Source organism: Zalophus californianus, chromosome 4 (assembly GCF_009762305.2).
Source record: "Zalophus californianus isolate mZalCal1 chromosome 4, mZalCal1.pri.v2, whole genome shotgun sequence".
In the NCBI taxonomy this organism is placed as follows: Eukaryota; Metazoa; Chordata; class Mammalia; order Carnivora; family Otariidae; genus Zalophus; species Zalophus californianus.
The window spans coordinates 2,266,977-2,282,825 of NC_045598.1; the positions used below are offsets into that span (position 1 = coordinate 2,266,977).

Consider the following 15,849-nt stretch of genomic DNA (forward strand, 5'->3'; position numbering starts at 1 on the left):
GTCTCTGGGGGACGGCGCCTGCGCACAAGGCGGGGCCGCGCCTCCGCTTCCCCGGGCCTTCTGGGTAATGGAGTCTCTAGGGCATAGCGCCTGCGCACAAGGCGGGGCCACGCCTCCGCTTCCCCGGGCCTTCTGGGTAATGGAGTTTCCGGGGCACTCCGCGCGACTTTGGTCCCCGCAAGCAGGGCCCGCAGGGCGCAGGACCCTCGCCGCTCAGCTGATCTCTGCGGCCTGGGCGAGGACCCGCCTGATTGGTCCGCCAAGCAGGTGCCGCCGGCGGGGTCGGAGGCCCTGAGGATGTTTGCCGTGTTCCGGAAGCCCAAGACGTTCAGGCTGCGGGCTCTGCACAGCCAGAAGAAGTTTGGGGTGGCGGGGCGGAGCTGCCCGGAGGTGCTGCAGAAGGGGTGCCTCCACTTTCAGGTGCCTGGCGCGGGGTGGGAGGGGGAGGACCGGGTGCCTCCACGTGCAGCTGCCCGTGGCCAGGGTCCGGGGACCGGGCGCCGCCTCTAACTTCTTCCTCTAGTTACTGAGCCCCATTCAGCGGGACTTTGTGGAGGGGTTCTGGGACAACTCCTCCCTCTTCTGACCACGAGGATCGCTGCAGCTCTGGCCTGAGATTCTGGGACTCCGGTTCTAGCGCACGTCTGCTAATTTGCTGTGTGCTCCAGGACACAGCCCTGTGGCCTCTCTGGGCCTCAGTTTCCCCCTTCTGTAAAATGAAAGACTTGAGCGAAGAGGCCCACGAAAGGCCCTTCTAGCACTATTGTTCCAGCGATTCCAGTCATCATTCCTACTGGATTCTTACTGCATTTGTTTTCTGGGCTGGACTTGGACTTGGAGCAGCGTGGGTTGTGGGTGTGTGTATGTGTTGGGTGCAGGTGCGCGCGGAGTTGCCATCAACGTCCATAAGGCTGATCAGCGTCCAGCAAGTGTTAGCGGACTAGTGGTACCGCATGCTGGTTACGCCTTGTCAGCCAGAGGCCCTGAGTCCTTTTCAGTAAGATGTTCTCCTTAATAAATCATCGACTAGGATGCAGAGTGCGCTGAGTGGGTGTGTCTCCACACCAGTCAGGGGATGTGCGCTCTTGATGGGGTTGTGTTTATGGGCTTAGTGGAAGTGGTCAGTCGTCTTTTCTGCAACAGGCTGGGATTTTCAGTGCCCTTCAGGAGCTCCTGTCGGAAAGGTCTGTGTGGTGAATTCTGCAAAGTCGTCCCCGCTGTGTCTACATTTTTACACGACTTGTGTTTTAGAACGACCTGCAGGAGGTGTCTGTTGCGACACGTGGGTACTTGAGACCCCAGCACTGTCTCAGGTGTTCGTCCACCTGTAGAATGTGGACAGCATCCCGCTCTTGATTCTTTTAAAACGTTTGTGAGGACCGCAGACGGAAGGGCCTCAGGTTACTGCTCCCAGGGTGGGCCCGCCTGAGACCCAACACAGAAGCGTCCTTCCCTGCCCTCCCTCTCCGCAGCTCCCTGTCGCCGGCTCCCGCCTGTGCCTCTATGAGGATGGCACGGAGCTGACCGGAGATTACTTCTGGAGTGTCCCTGACAACTCGGAGCTGGTGCTTCTCACCTCGGGCCAGACCTGGCAAGGCTGTAAGTGGCGGGGACGTGGGAGCTTGGCGGGGAAGCCAGACTGGCTTTGGAGGTGCTGGGGGCCTGCCATGGACACCAGCCTGGGAAGGGGGGAAGGGGAGGGTCTTCCTGCCCAGAACTCCAAAGGGGGAAGCCCCCGGCATCAGAGGGAGCTGCCCCTCCTCTTGCCCAGGACCCCGGTTGTCCAGCTGGGTGTTTAAGGTGTCTTGTCTTCTTTTCTAAGTTATTTAAATTTTCTGTTCATTGTCCTAGTAACTCCCAAGGGCGGAAGGGAGGGATTGGGGGGTTGGGGCCTGCATGGGTTTGTGGGCAAGGCAGAGCCAGAGGGAGGGACGCCTTTCCATGCGGTTGGGCCGTGTGGCTCCGAGGGTGGCTGGAGCTGCGCTCAGTGTCTGTTCTGTGTTGGTGCTTGCTGGCATGCTCTCACGTTGGGGGCCTTATCAGAGCAATTATTTCCAGGAGCGGTTCCTTAGGGGTGTCTGTATTTAAGCACCAGCTGGACGACAGGTTCCCTACTGTGCAGCCGTAGGCCAGTGGCAAAGCCTGTGTGCTCTTCTCCTAGGAGGGTTGTGTGGCTCTTATGCAAAGTGGCTTACATTTCAGGAGATGCTTCTGGTGCCTGGGGAAGGAAGTGGGAGCCCCGAGGATGGAGATATCTGCCTCCTCGGCCTGAGGGCCAGAAGGACGCCCTAGAGTAGTGTGCGTGTGGCTTTGCCTTGCGGTCGGGACTCTCCTGTCAGCAGTGAGGGGTCACACGTCTAGTGTGTGCTCCGAGGTCGCAAGTGCTCCTTCTCTGTGGGGCCCTGTCCTTCTGGAGGAGGCAGCCAGAAAGCAGAGTCACCGTGATGCCACCTGGGATGGCCTCTTGCAGGAGGTGGGGACTGGGCAGGACAGGGTTGTGGTCCTGAGAATCTTTGGCTGTTCCTTCCCTTTCCCACTTCATGATGTAGTTGAGAGCAGACCAGGCTGGGTTGCTGTCGTCCCCGCTCCCACCTGCCCCCCCTCCTTGTCTCCTCTGTCCCTCCCTCTATCTCTCTCTCCCCTCTCTCCCTCTCTCCCCCTCCCTCTTTCTTTCTGTCTGTCTTTCTCTGGCACTTTATCCCCCTCTCTCCACTGAGATCACTAGTCCTTTTACTTGGTAAACTTCTTTAAAAAAAAAAAAGTTTAAATTGTTTATTTTGAAATAGTGATAGATTCATAGGAAGTTACAAAGGTAGTGTCCCCTAAAGGGTGCAGATGGCATAGTCATAGTGCTGCATCCAAACCAGGAGGCTGACCTTGGTCCAGGGCATGTGTTCTGTGTCGTTTTATCACTGTGTGGGCTTGTGTGTTTGCAGTCAAGGTACAGAAGCAGCCCACCCCCCACCACAAAGTTCTCCCGCACGCTGCCCCTTTATAACCATGCCTGCCCCTCCCAGCCCCGCCGTCCCTCATCCTTGGCAACCACTGATGTGTTTTCCATCTCTGTAGCGTTGTCATCTCGAGATCACGAGGGAAATGGAATCACACGGTGTAGGGGCTTTTCTCACTCAGCAGTAAGCCCCTGAGAGCCATCTACGTGGTGTGTGTACCGGCAGTCTGTTCCTTTTTATCACTGAGTGGCATTCCGTGACATGGCTGTGCCACAGTTTGTTTACCCATTCACCTACTGAGAGACGTTTTGGTTTCCAGTTTGGGGCTATTACGTATAAAGCCCACGTGGCCCGTCAGGTACAGGTTTTTGTGCGGACACAAGTTTGCATTTCTTTGGAATAAATGTCAGGAGTACAGTTGCTGGGTCGTATCGTAAGTGTGTGTTTAATTTTTTAAAGACAAGGATGTCTACTCTTGTCACTTCTCTTTAACATTGTACTGGAGGTTTTACACAGGGCAGTTAGTCAAGAAGAATAAAGGCATCCAGATTGGAAAGGAAGAAGTAAAACTGTCACTATTTGCAGACACTGTGATCTTGTGTATAGAATATTCTAAGGAATCCACTAAAAAACTCTTAGGACTGATCAGTGGGTTCATCAGCACTGCAGGATACACGATCGATACACAAAACTCAACTTTGTTTCTGTATACTTGCAATGAATAACCTAAAAATGAAATTAAGGGAACAGTTATATTTACAGTAGAATCCAAAAGAATAAAATACTTAGGAATAAATGTAACAAAAGAAGTGCAAAACTTATAATCTGAAGAGTATAAAATGTTGTTCCAAGAAAATAAGGATTCAAATGAATGGGAAAATATACTGTGTTTATGGGTCAGAAGGTTTAACACTGTTAAGATGTCCATACTCCTCAAATTGATCTGCAGATCATGCCAGTCCTTATTGGAATTCCGGCTGGTTCCTTTGCAGAATCCGACAAGCTGATTCTAATCCCTGACTCATATGTAATTTCAAGGTACCCAAAATAGCCAAAACAATCTTGAGAAAGAACATAGGAGGAGCATCCACAGTTCCTAATTTAAAAACTTACTACAAAGCAACAGTAGTCAAGACCTTGGACTAGAAGATAGTCCAGAGATGAACTGATGTGTCTGTGATCAGCTGATGGTGACAAGGGTGCCAAGACCATCCAGTGGGGGAAACAATAATCTCTTTAATAAGTGGTGCTGGGACAATGGGACATCCACATGCCGAAGAGTGGGCCGGGCCCTCACCTGGCACCATATACAAAAATCAACTCAAAATGGGGTAAATGACCCAAATGCAAGAGCTAAAAATCTAAAACCCTCAGCAGAAAACAGGGCAGTCAATCTTCATGACCCTGAATTTGACTAAGGATTTTTATATATCATAAAAACGTGAACAACTAGAGAAAAAAGATAGATACATTTGACTTCAGAATGTAAGACTTTTGTGACAGCATCAAGGTGAACAGACAACCCACAGGATGGGCGAAGGAATTCGCGAATCGTGTATCTGGTAAGGGACTTGTATCCAGAGTAAATAAGGAACTCTTACAACCCAACAGTGAAAGACAACCCAATTTAAAAACGGGCAGAAATAGACATTTCTGCAGGGAAGATATTCAGATGGCAAACTAGCACATGGAAAGATGCTCGATATCATTCGTCAACCAGGAAATGCAAATCACACCCACAGTGAGGCAACCCCTCACACCCGCTGGGCTAGTTACATGCTGGTGAGCAGCACGTGGAGGAACTGGAACGCTTGCCCGTTGCTGGAGGGTGTGAAGTGTGCAGCTGCCGTGGGGGACAGGCTGGTGGCCCCCCCGATGAGTCAACAGAATCAGCTGCGACCCTGCAGCCCCACTCCTAGTGCACACCCCAGAGAAACGAAAGCACACGTCCACATGAAGACTTGTGCGTGATTTATAGAAGCTTTATTCATGATGGCCCAAAGGTGGAACCCCAAATAGTGTCCCCTGAGAGACAAACGGGTGAACAAAGTGTGGTGCATTCACACGGTGGAATATATAACCTTTGCCCATCTTTTCACAAACTAGGAAGCACAGGGTTGTACCTTTTGGGTGGGTGAGTTGTGAGGGGTGGGGACCCCATCTCAATCAAGTGTTTTTTTCCCAAACAGAGAAATGGACTGTGTTCCAGAGTGGCGGCACCCGTCCCGTGTCCCGCTTCAGGCCGTGTGGCTGTCTTCTGTCCCAGCCACCCTGGTGGGTGTGCAGGGCTGTCTCGGTGTGGCTGCCTTTCCCTGGGCTAGTCGGCCATGCGTCTGTCCTCTCTGGGCAAGTGTCTCTTTGTCCGTTTGTCTGTCTTCTCATTGGAGCTTTTAACTGCTGAGTTTTGGGTTTTTCTCATGATGTGTTCTGGATACGAGTGTTTTGTGAGGTGTGTGGCATGTGGGCATTTCCTCCTCCTCTGTCGCTTGTCTTTGCGTCCCCGGAACAGGCTCTTTGGTGGAGCAGAAGTTTCCCATTTTGATGAAGCCCACGTTGTCCGTGCTTCCTTCCATGCTCGTGCTCTCCAGGTGAACTCTGGAAACTTCTCACCAAGTCCTTGGCCTGGAAAAGTTTCTCTGCAGCCTCCTGCATCAGTGGATGTGATCATGGGATTATTTTTCTTTAGCTCATCAAGGGCGGATGATACTGGTTGATTCTCGAGCATTGAACAGTCTTGTCCCTGGAACGGCCCCACTGGGGTGTGGGGCATCATTCAGACTCTGGTTCCACTGGGTCCTCAGTGCTTGCTCGGCCATGAGCAGGGGTGTGTGGGGAGGCTTCTGCGGGGGCAGCACTGTGGCGGGGAGACCCAGAGGGAGGTCTAGAAGGAAGCCCAAGGATGTGGGAGGTTTCGTTTGGGGAAGAGAAGGGCAGCCACTCGCTTGGATGCTGTCCTCTCCATATTCGACCCCGCACCACTTGCGGGGCGGGTACCCAGGTGCAGGCCCAGGGGAGCGGCTCACTGGTATCTGGGCAAGGACTGGGGCCCAGGGCATCCCTGAGGTTGGGCAGTTCCAGAAGCGAGGAGGTGCTGGACGTGCGAGAGCCCGTTCTCACGGTCGGCAGCTCCGTGTCATCCCGTGGCGGCCCTCAAAGACTGCTTGCTTTCTGTCGGTCCCCCTTCTGGTGGCAGATGTGAGTGACATCAGTCGCTTCCTCAGCGCGTTCCACAAGCCACACGCAGGGCTCATCCAGGCCGCCCAGCAGCTGCTCTCCGACGAGCAGGCTCCACTGCGGCAGAAGCTGCTGGCCGACCTCCTGCACACCATCAGCGAGAACATCGCGGCCGAGACCAGGGCCGAGGACCCGCCGTGGTTCGAAGGTAGCTAGGGGGCTGGGGGCGGGAGGGCTGGCTCAGAACCGCCCTCGCAGGGGGGACCTGATCCCGCTGCAGTTCCTGGGCCAGGCCTTGCCTGGCTACTCTGCTCTTGCAGCCCTGGGGCTGGCCTTTTTATTTCTGAACTGTGGAAAAGTGGACGTAACATAAAATTTTCCATTTTAATGTGTAAGCGCATAGTTTAATGGGGTTGAGCATCTGCAGAACTTTCTCAGGTTCCTCAACTGAAACCATGGCCTGTTAGACACCAGCCCCCACGTCCGCTCTGCAGCCCCTGGTGCCCGCGCTTACTCGCCCGGTCTCTGATCTGACTCCCATAGGGCCTCACTTGCGATCACACAGGGTGTGTCCCGAGCCTGGCCGGTTTCACTCTGCACCGTGCCCTCGTGGGCCACGTGTGCTGTCCCGTGTGTCACAGCCTCCTTCCTTCCTCAGGCTGGCTCACATTCTCCTGTGTGGCTGGACCACATTTGCTTGTCCGTCACCTGGCCATGGACACGTGGTGCGTCCACCTCGGGGCTGGCCTTTAAGCAGGTTGGAGCAGCTCCGTGGATGAGGGGGCTGGGGGGGGCAGGAGCAGAGGCCCTCGTGGCCTCTAGATGCCTATGCGGGGGGCCAGGGGACCATCTCCAGGCAGAGAGAACCGAAGCCTGCGAGCAGGACACTGCACGTTTCTCAGGTGAGGCCGGCGGTGTGCCCAGCCTGTGGCCGCGGACACCAGAAGGCCCTTGTCTGTTCCTGGCAGGTTTGGAGTCTCGATTCAGGAGTAAGTCTGGGTACCTGAGGTATAGCTGCGAGAGCCGGATCCGGAGCTACCTGAGAGAGGTCGGTGCGCGGGCGTGCGGGCAGAGGGGCGGAGGCCGTGGAGCCCGCCCGACTGTGGGTTTTGGGACATCATGCGCCAGCGTTCAGCCATGGCCCTTGGTTTCTTCCAGGTGAACTCTTACGCCTCCGTGGTCAGCGTGGAGGCTCAGGAGGAGTATTCCCGCATCGTGGACATCATGTGCCGGGAGCTCAGGGCGGCGCAGTACAACGGCAGCTACTTCGACAGAGGCGCCAAGGCAGGTGGCCGGCTCTGCACGCCCGAAGGCTGGTTCTGCTGCCAGGTGCGCCATGGGTCCCAGGGCCACCCAGGCGGCTGCTGAGCCAGCCCTCCCGTGGCTTCCCTCCGGGTGTCGGTGTGAGGGAAGGGTCAGCTCAGCCCGTGGTTCTCTGACTGCAGTGGAATTGGAACCCCCTTCCCCACCCGACGGTTGATATAAGACGCCCTGCTTCCAAGCCCCCAGCTGCTGGTTCAGCAGCCCTTCTGACAGCGTCCCTGGTGGCGCTGCTGGTCTGGGCCCTCCTCTGAGAACCGCTGTTGTGGTGGGAGAGCGCGGTTGCCCCGGGAGTGGAGGCCTCCCCTCGGCTCCTGCTGGGAGGAGGGGGATATGGGCAGATAAGGACAGTTTCACAGCTGCTGAAACGTGTCCCCCTGGGGAAGCTTTCTGGATGGCAGCTCAGATTTCAGGATTTGTGGCCAGATGTGACCTGGTGGGGTCGCAGTGGCTGGAAGCAGCGTTCCGGACCTCCCCCCGGGCACTCGGAGAAATTACAGAGGCACCACTGTCCAACAGGGGCTACCGACCAGGGTCACGAGTCATGGGGCTTGGAGCTGGTGGCCTTTGCAAGGACGGGCAGGGGCTGTTCTGCTGCCCATGCCTCCTTCCTGGCCTCCAGGGCTCCGGCGAGTACCTGGGCCCCTTTGCATTTCCAGTAAAATCTCCTCCCCCCACTGGGGGCCTGAGGGTACAGACCCTGGAGGCCGGCACGGCCTCCCTCCCACAGACGGGCTCCCAGTGCTTTTGCCTGGGCAGTTCCTTCCGTGGGTGATGGGCCCAGACCAGCAGAACACTGCTCCTTCCCAACCAACTGCACGTTAGCCTCTGAATGACCTCATGCGTACTCTCCATGAGAGTCGCCTGAGCCCAGGTGTTTCACAGGGGAGGAGCAAAGACAAAAGATTTCACCCTGACATCATCGGGAGGCTCGAGGCCCGAGGCCTGTAAGCGAGTGAGGGCAGTGGGCTTGGAGCTGGGAGGCTGTGCAGGCCCTTGGGGAGCAGGCCAGTCCTGGGTGGGGTGGGCGGGGGGCTTCAAGGAGGAGGTGACGCCTTAGAACAGTGTGGTGGGAGTGGATAAGTGACCCTGCGAGGGGGCCCGAGGGTGGGGGGGGGCGGTGCGCTCTGTTGGGGAGCTGCGAGCCTTGGGGCGTCTGGAACACAGGACAGTGGGTGGGGGCCACAGCATGTGGCGTGTGCTCAGCAGGCGTTTGTGAGGGAGTGACTGAAGGCGTGGCATGGCCAGGAATGCCGACCGCAGGAAAACCAAAGCCGGGCAATCCAGACTATTTGATGTCTCTGATGCCCAGCCTCTGCGTTGGGATTGTAGGGAAATACCGGGAAGGCACGTGGAGCAGATAGGGAGCAGCCAGCATGTGGGCGCCGGCCGTGGGCCTTCATTCCCCACGAGGGCGGGTGATGGTGTGTGCTCGCAGGGCTGGACACAGTGGGTCTGTCGGGGTGTGGAGACCCAGGAGGCGCACGGTCGGGAAGCTGGCTTTCCTAACAATAGCAGGAGCTGGCTTGTCCCCGTGGCCAATGTGGGGTATCATCCTGGGGGTCCCGAGGGAAAAGAGGGGGGACCATTCCAAAGACAGAATTCCTAATAGCCCCAAACAGACTGAATCCCCTACCGGGCGGGACCTTCTTCTCAGCTCCTCTAACTTGATAGGAGACCAGTGGGTAAGAAGTGGGCTCACTTCGTGGACCTCATTCTCTTTTGACCTAGGGTCCTTTTGACGTGGACACCTGTGCATCCAAACACTCCATCAACCCCTACGGTAACAGGGAGAGCCGGGTCCTCTTCAGCACGTGGAACCTGGACCACATGTGAGTACGGGTTCCAGAGAGGTCAGGACTGTTGTTGAGAACTAAGTTCACAGACCCAAAGAGCAGCTGCTGGGGCCTGTCCGTGCCGTGGCATCCGTGGCATGCGTGGCTGGCAGGCTGCCTTGTGTTTCCTGTGCTGAGCTTGTGGGTTATGGACTCAACCATGTTCTGAGTGTGTAGGGTATAGGTCGGCTGCCAGATGCACACTCCTAACCTGTGTGGTTAGGTGTCCTTCACCGTGGCAGGCTCTGACAGGAGCTGGTCCAGATCCCTGTCCACTTCCATGTGACCTGGTGCATGCCCCCTCTATCCCGTCCAGCTCCCATCTGTGGGGCCCAGTGGGCGCACTCAGTGGGGTGGGGGGGGGTCTCCTTCCTCAACCAGGATGAGCTCAGAGCAGGAGCTCTGATTCAGTGTGTAGGGTATTTCCTGCTTTCACCCGGATGAGTGAAGGCCAGCAGGATTGTTTTTCTATGTGTACCAGCTCATTTTAAGAAACGGCAGAAATAAAATTGTGTTATCTTAATGGAGACGCTTTCCTGGAATATAATGACGTCCTTGTCTCTGCTTTATGAAGACAGAGGTCTTCCAATGCCCTTCAAGTGGCCATACCGCTTTTGGGAGTCAGATGGTACTGAGCGCATACAGGACGTTACGGGGACAGTCGAGGCTGCCGTCCCACCCCTTCTGGATCCATTCCCTTCCGCCCACAGGAACTGTTCCTCTGAGGTTTGTGCGTTTCCTTCTGATAGGTATCAGGCTCCAAGCCTTTCCCTGGGAGGTCTGAGTTTGAGAACGGACGTAACAGGGTCACACGTGGTGATGGCACACCGTGCTTCACCATCCTACGTTATGCTTACGGGGATGAGCTTTGGGACATTTGTGAGCACTTCACTCTGTGAATAGAATGTCTCGGGAACCTGCATTTCTGTACTGGTAGGCGTGTCTCGTCTAAGTTTCCACTGTTTACAGGACAGCCTGGGGTGAGCATGGTCTCCGGTTCTGGGCCATGTAGGTGTGGTCTGTGGGCTGGCAGCTGCATCAGCATCTGCGGCCTGGTCAGGAAGGCAGATTCTCGGGCCCCGCCGGCCATTACCCGGGTGCGGGGGAGGGGGGCGCACCTCCAGGGTACTAGGACTGTCCTGGTGCCTGAGCCGCGGAGAAAGCTCCCCTTTAGGGAGGGCGCAGGGTCTCACCCCTTCTGAAGGGCACCGAGCACCCCAAGATAACCTCTGGCTCTCCAGCTCATCGTCTGCTACTTTCCGTGACTCACTGGGGTATGGGGACATGGATCGAGGGGTGGGTCCCAGCTTTAAAGGGCGGGACAGGCCAGCCTGGAGCAGTGTGCAGACGAGGCAGCAGAAGTGGAGTACCGGTGGCTTCAGTCATATTTTCTCTCTGTAAATATGGCACTGACACCTTCCAGCAACCCGGCTGACTTCTCTGCGCATCTGACCTCCAGCCTCCTTTCTGATTTCAGACGCGTGGCTTTCGTGCGGTCTGTGGGCACTCTGTGCTCTTCCGTCTTGGAAGACGTCCCTGTAGCCTGGACTCTCGTGTGCTTGTTTGGGGCGTCAGGGGTCCCCCTTCAGAACCTGGAAGGTGGGACAGCAGGGTCTCTGGGCGCCGGCTGCTTTCTGCCTCTTCGGTGGCCGCTTTCGAGCGGCTCTCTCTCCGGGAACATGGAGCGTGTGCGGGGGCAGATCTTGCCTTCACATTCTGACTGGGACTTGTCTTCCTTGTTCTGAGCCAACTTCCTCCTGGATTTTGAAGACTCCTAAGCATTTATTAGTCACAACTTCTCGGATTCTTCCTGTCCGGCTCTTCTGGAACTCTCCGCGGCTGCGTGCTGGGCCTTCTCATGATGGCTCCCCCGGGCTGCATCGGCTCAGACTCCAGATCTGCTGGGGTGTTCCTGGCCACGTCCGGCCACGGGCTGAGCTGTGGCCCCGCGTTCGTACGTCTAAGCCCTGATGGCCAGCGTGACTGTGTCTGGGGATGGGTCCCCAGGGTGGCTGTGGCGAGGGCAGGCCTGACCCGCCAGACTGTCCTGTGAGTAAAGAGGCCGCCTCTCTGAGCCAGGGACTCTCAGCTCGCCCCAGCCGACCCCCCAGCCCCCGAACTTGGGGAAATTACGTCTGTTGCTTGGACCCCCAGAGCGTGGTGTCTGTGATGCGCCGGGCCACCTTGGACGCTTGCCTGTCATTCATTCACTTGTTCCCTCTGCAGCTGGGGTGCCTCCCGTCTGTCCACTGAGTCCATATTTCCTTCCTGGAAGTGCTTCTGCGTTCTTTGTAAAACAAGCCTTTCCATACCAATCTGTTTTCAATATATTTTTTATTTATTTTTATTTTATTTTTTTAAAGATTTTATTTTTAAGTAATTTCTACACCCAGTGGGGGGCTTGAACTCACAACCCCAAGACCAAGAGTTGCATGCCCTTCTGACCAAGCAGGCTTTTTCATTATTTGTTTTAAATCACTTTATTCATTTTAAGCATATTTGCTTTATGGCTGTAAGGAATTGAGCTGTGTCCAAAGAGAGGTGTGGTCTCGGCCCCTGACCCCTGGGAGGTCACCTCGAAGCCCTCGGAATGTCCTGTAGGGGGTCCTTGCTCCCGAGGGCCATAGTTCACTGTGCGGTCTAGCAGTGTGATTGGGGTGCAGGCTGTGGGTCCCGTGGGGGCCGGAGATGAGGCTCCTCTTTGGGTGGCCAGCCATGCCCGTGTGTCCGAGTCCCGACAGACTGGACACCGAAGCCTGGGGAAGCTTCCCTGCCTGGCGCCACCCCACGCGTGTGCTCACCGCCACTGCTGAAGGGGGTCTGTGCCCTCCGTGGGGAGAGGGTGGCGGGAGCTCTGCATCTGGAACTTTCCTGGACTCTACCCCGTGAGTCCCTTCCCTTGGCTGATTTTAATTTGCATCCTCTCATGATTATAAACCACTGCTGTGAGTGTAACAGTGTCCAGGGGCTTCTGAGCCTGTTGAGCAAACTCTCAAACCTGTGGGTGGTCTTGGAGAGCCCTGGACTTTACAGTTGGCGTCGGAAGAGGGGTGGTCTCCAAGAGCCCTGGACTTTACAGTTGGCGTCAGAAGAAGGGGTGGTCTCGGGGAGCTCTGGACTTTACAGTTGGCGTTGGAAGAGGTCTCAGGGAGCCCTGGACTTTACAGTTGGCGTCGGAAGAAGGGGTGGTCTCGGGGAGCCCTGGATTTTACAGTTGGCGTCGGAAGAAGGGGTGGTCTTGGGGAGCCCTGGGCTTTACAGTTGGCGTTGGAAGAAGGGGTGGTCTTGGGGAGCCCTGGACTTTGCAGTTGGTGTTGGAAGAGGTCTCAGGGAGCCCTCCCTAGCTCTTGGCGGTCTGCCTCAGAAGCTGTAGCCCGGGTCCTTCTCGGGGGTCCTTGCCCGTTGCTGTGTGCTCCCGGTGACGTTGGTGTGTCTGGATTCCGAGTTCATCCTCAGCGGGATTGTTTTGTCTTTTCTTTTTTTTTAAAGATTTTATTTATTTATTGGAGTGATACAGAGAGAGAGCTAAAGAGCACAAGTGAGGGAGAGGGAGAAGCAGGCCCCCCACAGAGCAGGGAGCCCGATGCGGGGCTCGATCCCAGGATCCCGGGATCATGACCCGAGCCGAAGGCAGATGCTTAATGACTGAGCCCCCCAGGCGCCCCGTGGGATTGTTTTCTGTGGACGTCCTGTGTGTGCTGGCTTGTCCTTCCCCACAGAGTGGTTTTGCATTTGTTTCTGCCGGACACCCAGGGCTTTCAGTGGCTCTGAAACAACTGAGTATTAATTTCTTGCTTGGCTCCCACATGTGTGGCAGCGGGAGGTTGGACTGTGTGTCTGTGAACAGTGAGCTGAGGGTCCTGGCTTTCTGGGTGACAGTGGAAATGGTCATGCTGTTGGTGCTCCCCGAATCATACCTCCCGCTCCCTGCACAGTGTGTGTCCTCCCGACCCCTCCCGTCACTGAATAAGGCTCGGCCACGTGGCTCCAGCAGACTGGATACCAGCGGAGGCCGGACACGTGCTTGCACACTGGGGCCTGTTCTCTGGGCACTTCATCCCCAGGGAGGGGCCTAACCTGGCTCCTTGGGGAGAAAGCCTGGCCCCCAGTTAGCCCTCTGGCCAGTACAGCCACAGGAGTGGGTCAGGGTCAGCAGGAGCCCTGCCACACCGACCCCCACAAACCACTGTTCTTGGCATGCAGCAGTAGGTAGCCGATGGGGTGGCTTTTTCTCCCTCCCCAGAGCCCGGGGCTCCCTGCCACTTCCCTTCCCACACTAATGGCTGCAGTGGGGTCTCCGTCCCACCTCCCCGGCTCTCCCCTTGGGCCCCTTTCTGGACCACAGCCCTAGTGGGCTGCAGGACGGGGGCTCACCCCTGCAGATCAAGCATGGACATCTCTGTTTCTGGCAGGGGGGACCCCCTTCTTTCTTGTGATCTCAAGTATGTACTTCTTTTCCCTTTTATTCAGCATTTCTCTGTGCTGTGGGGACATGAGTCTGTGTGCCTTGGTCCTCCAGCTGTGGTACTTCGGATTCCTTCTTGTCGGTCTGCAAGCTTCCATCCCCATTAGTACACGGGCTTTGAATGGTTTATAAGTGAAACAGGCTTACACAAAGCAGTATGGATGCACACCAGCATGAGGCTAGGGTTGGAAAGACAGACATCAGCCCTCACCACGACACGCTCCAGGGAGGACGAGGGGGAAGGCTTTATTTCTGGGGTTCTGCTGAGGAGGGACTGAGGACGCCGGGCTCCACCCCTTTCCTTCTGCGTACTTCCCAGGACTTAAAGATGTGCACAGCCCCAGCCATCCTTCGGGAGACAAGCCAAGTTGCTTGTACCAGGCCGGGCTGGCAGGCGTGGCCGTGTGCGGTGTGCCCCCGAGAAGGACTGTCACCCAGTCTTCCTCCTGCCGACAGCAAGATGCTGCTCCTTTGGGGTGTTTCCAAGTGTGGCTCCTTTTGAAGTGTGAACCATTGTGCTCGTGTCTTTTCCTGTAAGCCCCCACGTTGGTTCATGGTTCAGCTGCAGCGGCCGAGTGGAAGCCATATGGAGTGTCTCTGTGCTGTCGCAGCAGGCGTCCTGGCAGGTGCCGCGGGACGGCGATGGCGCACAGTGACCGGCTTTCACTTCCTTTGCAGAATAGAAAAGAAGCGCACGGTGGTCCCCGCACTGGCTGAAGCTGTTACAGAGCGAGACGGCAGAGAAGTGGCCTGGGAGTATTTTTACAGCCTGCTCTTCACCTCGGAGAACCTGAAGTTGGTCCACATTGCCTGCCATAAGAAAACCACCCACAAGCTCAGCTGTGACCCATGCAGGATCTACAAACCACAGACGAAGCCAAAGAGGCGGCGGCCGGCCCGCAAGTGCCAGTGACAGGCCGCACGTGCCTCCTCCCCTGGGTGCGTGGGATTCCAGTGGCTGTTATCGATGGCTCCTGGAAACACTTCAGAGATCCTCACTACATTTCTGAATCGGCCTTTGCACCTCTGAGAGCCCAAGCGCCAGGGGACCAGTTTGGTGCACGGCCAGGACGCGTGTGGGTCTGCAGGGACAAGGCCCTGTCCTCAGCTCAGGGGCCCCTCCTGACACGGCGTTGGGCCAGACGTGGCTGCACTGGCTGGAGGGACAAGTAGTCTGTGTCAGCTCTCGGGTGGGTCTCCACTCCCACGACAAATGCAGAGCTCTATCCTCTGGGCTTTTCTGATTGCTCCCAAGTTACAGCCCATCTGGGGTAAAACGTTTGTATTCCATAGAGCACGTGCAAGGACACGCGCTGCCGTGTCGTTTATGATGGCAGAGAGTGGGAGACCCTCCACATGTGTGTCCGTGGGGGAAGGGCTCTCTGTGGTCTTGTGCTGAACCACAGGAAACTGCGGTTCTTGTAAATCAGAAATGGTCAGATGTCGCGATTCAGTCCCTACCCATCGACGTTATGTGAAGCTGTGTAGCAGTTTTGTGTGTTTCAGTATGGAAACGGGGCTGTGCGTCAGGTGCACAAGGCGGTCAGTGGCTTCACCACTTGGAGTGTGACCTGCTGGTTTTATAACTGCCTGTGCGTGTGTCGCACGTGTGTTAGTGCACGTGGGACAGTCTGCGAGGAAACGTGCCATCTGGACAGCAATAACCCTGGGGCCGTGGTGGGGGTGCACTGGATTATAAAGGGCTAATTTTCCAAATCATGTATTTCATAAAACTTGAAGTTTTTGAAATAAGCACTTATTTCATAATCTTTTAAAATTTACTTTTTAAAGTCCTACAGATTGTAATATTTGAATTTTTACTTTTGTATAATCGTAAAAACCAATAAAGATTTTTCAGAAGTAGACGTGTCAAAAGTTTGCTGGGAATCATAATAAGGACAAAAATAAAGGGTCAGTGATTTTTAAAAAATGATGCAAATCATTCCATTTTCTTCACTGAAATAGCGATGTCTTAGGATGAGCCTGTCCTGCATATGGGACCTTAGCACGTGGTGTTCACCTGGCCCCGCGGGAAGCGCACCAGTGGCGGGGGCCGGTGGGGGGTCGGGACGTGCGCCCGACACTGTGTCTGCTGAGCTGTCCT

At 56.0% G+C, this 15,849-nt stretch overlaps 1 protein-coding gene across 5 annotated transcripts; it reads left to right on the forward strand.

The window, feature by feature from the left end:
- The first annotated feature begins 150 nt into the window (after positions 1 to 150).
- Positions 151 to 15,649, forward strand: DFFB (DNA fragmentation factor subunit beta). Of its 5 annotated transcripts, none has more exons than XR_003515582.1 (8): positions 151 to 420; positions 1,473 to 1,599; positions 6,145 to 6,333; positions 7,094 to 7,173; positions 7,284 to 7,454; positions 9,177 to 9,277; positions 9,855 to 10,006; positions 14,424 to 14,554. XR_003515582.1 is itself a non-coding variant. In XM_027569114.1 (8 exons), exons 1-8 carry the CDS (start codon positions 298 to 300, stop codon positions 14,460 to 14,462), a joined length of 978 nt encoding a protein of 325 aa, XP_027424915.1. In that variant the 5' UTR covers positions 151 to 297; the 3' UTR covers positions 14,463 to 14,608. The 5 variants fall into 5 exon arrangements, 3 of the variants coding, with proteins under 3 accessions (XP_027424915.1, XP_027424900.1, XP_027424908.1); XR_003515583.1 differs by lacking the exon at positions 14,424 to 14,554 and adding an exon at positions 10,758 to 10,882; XM_027569114.1 differs by having other exon boundaries at positions 9,859 to 10,006; positions 14,424 to 14,608.
- Positions 15,650 to 15,849: the final 200 nt, after the last annotated feature.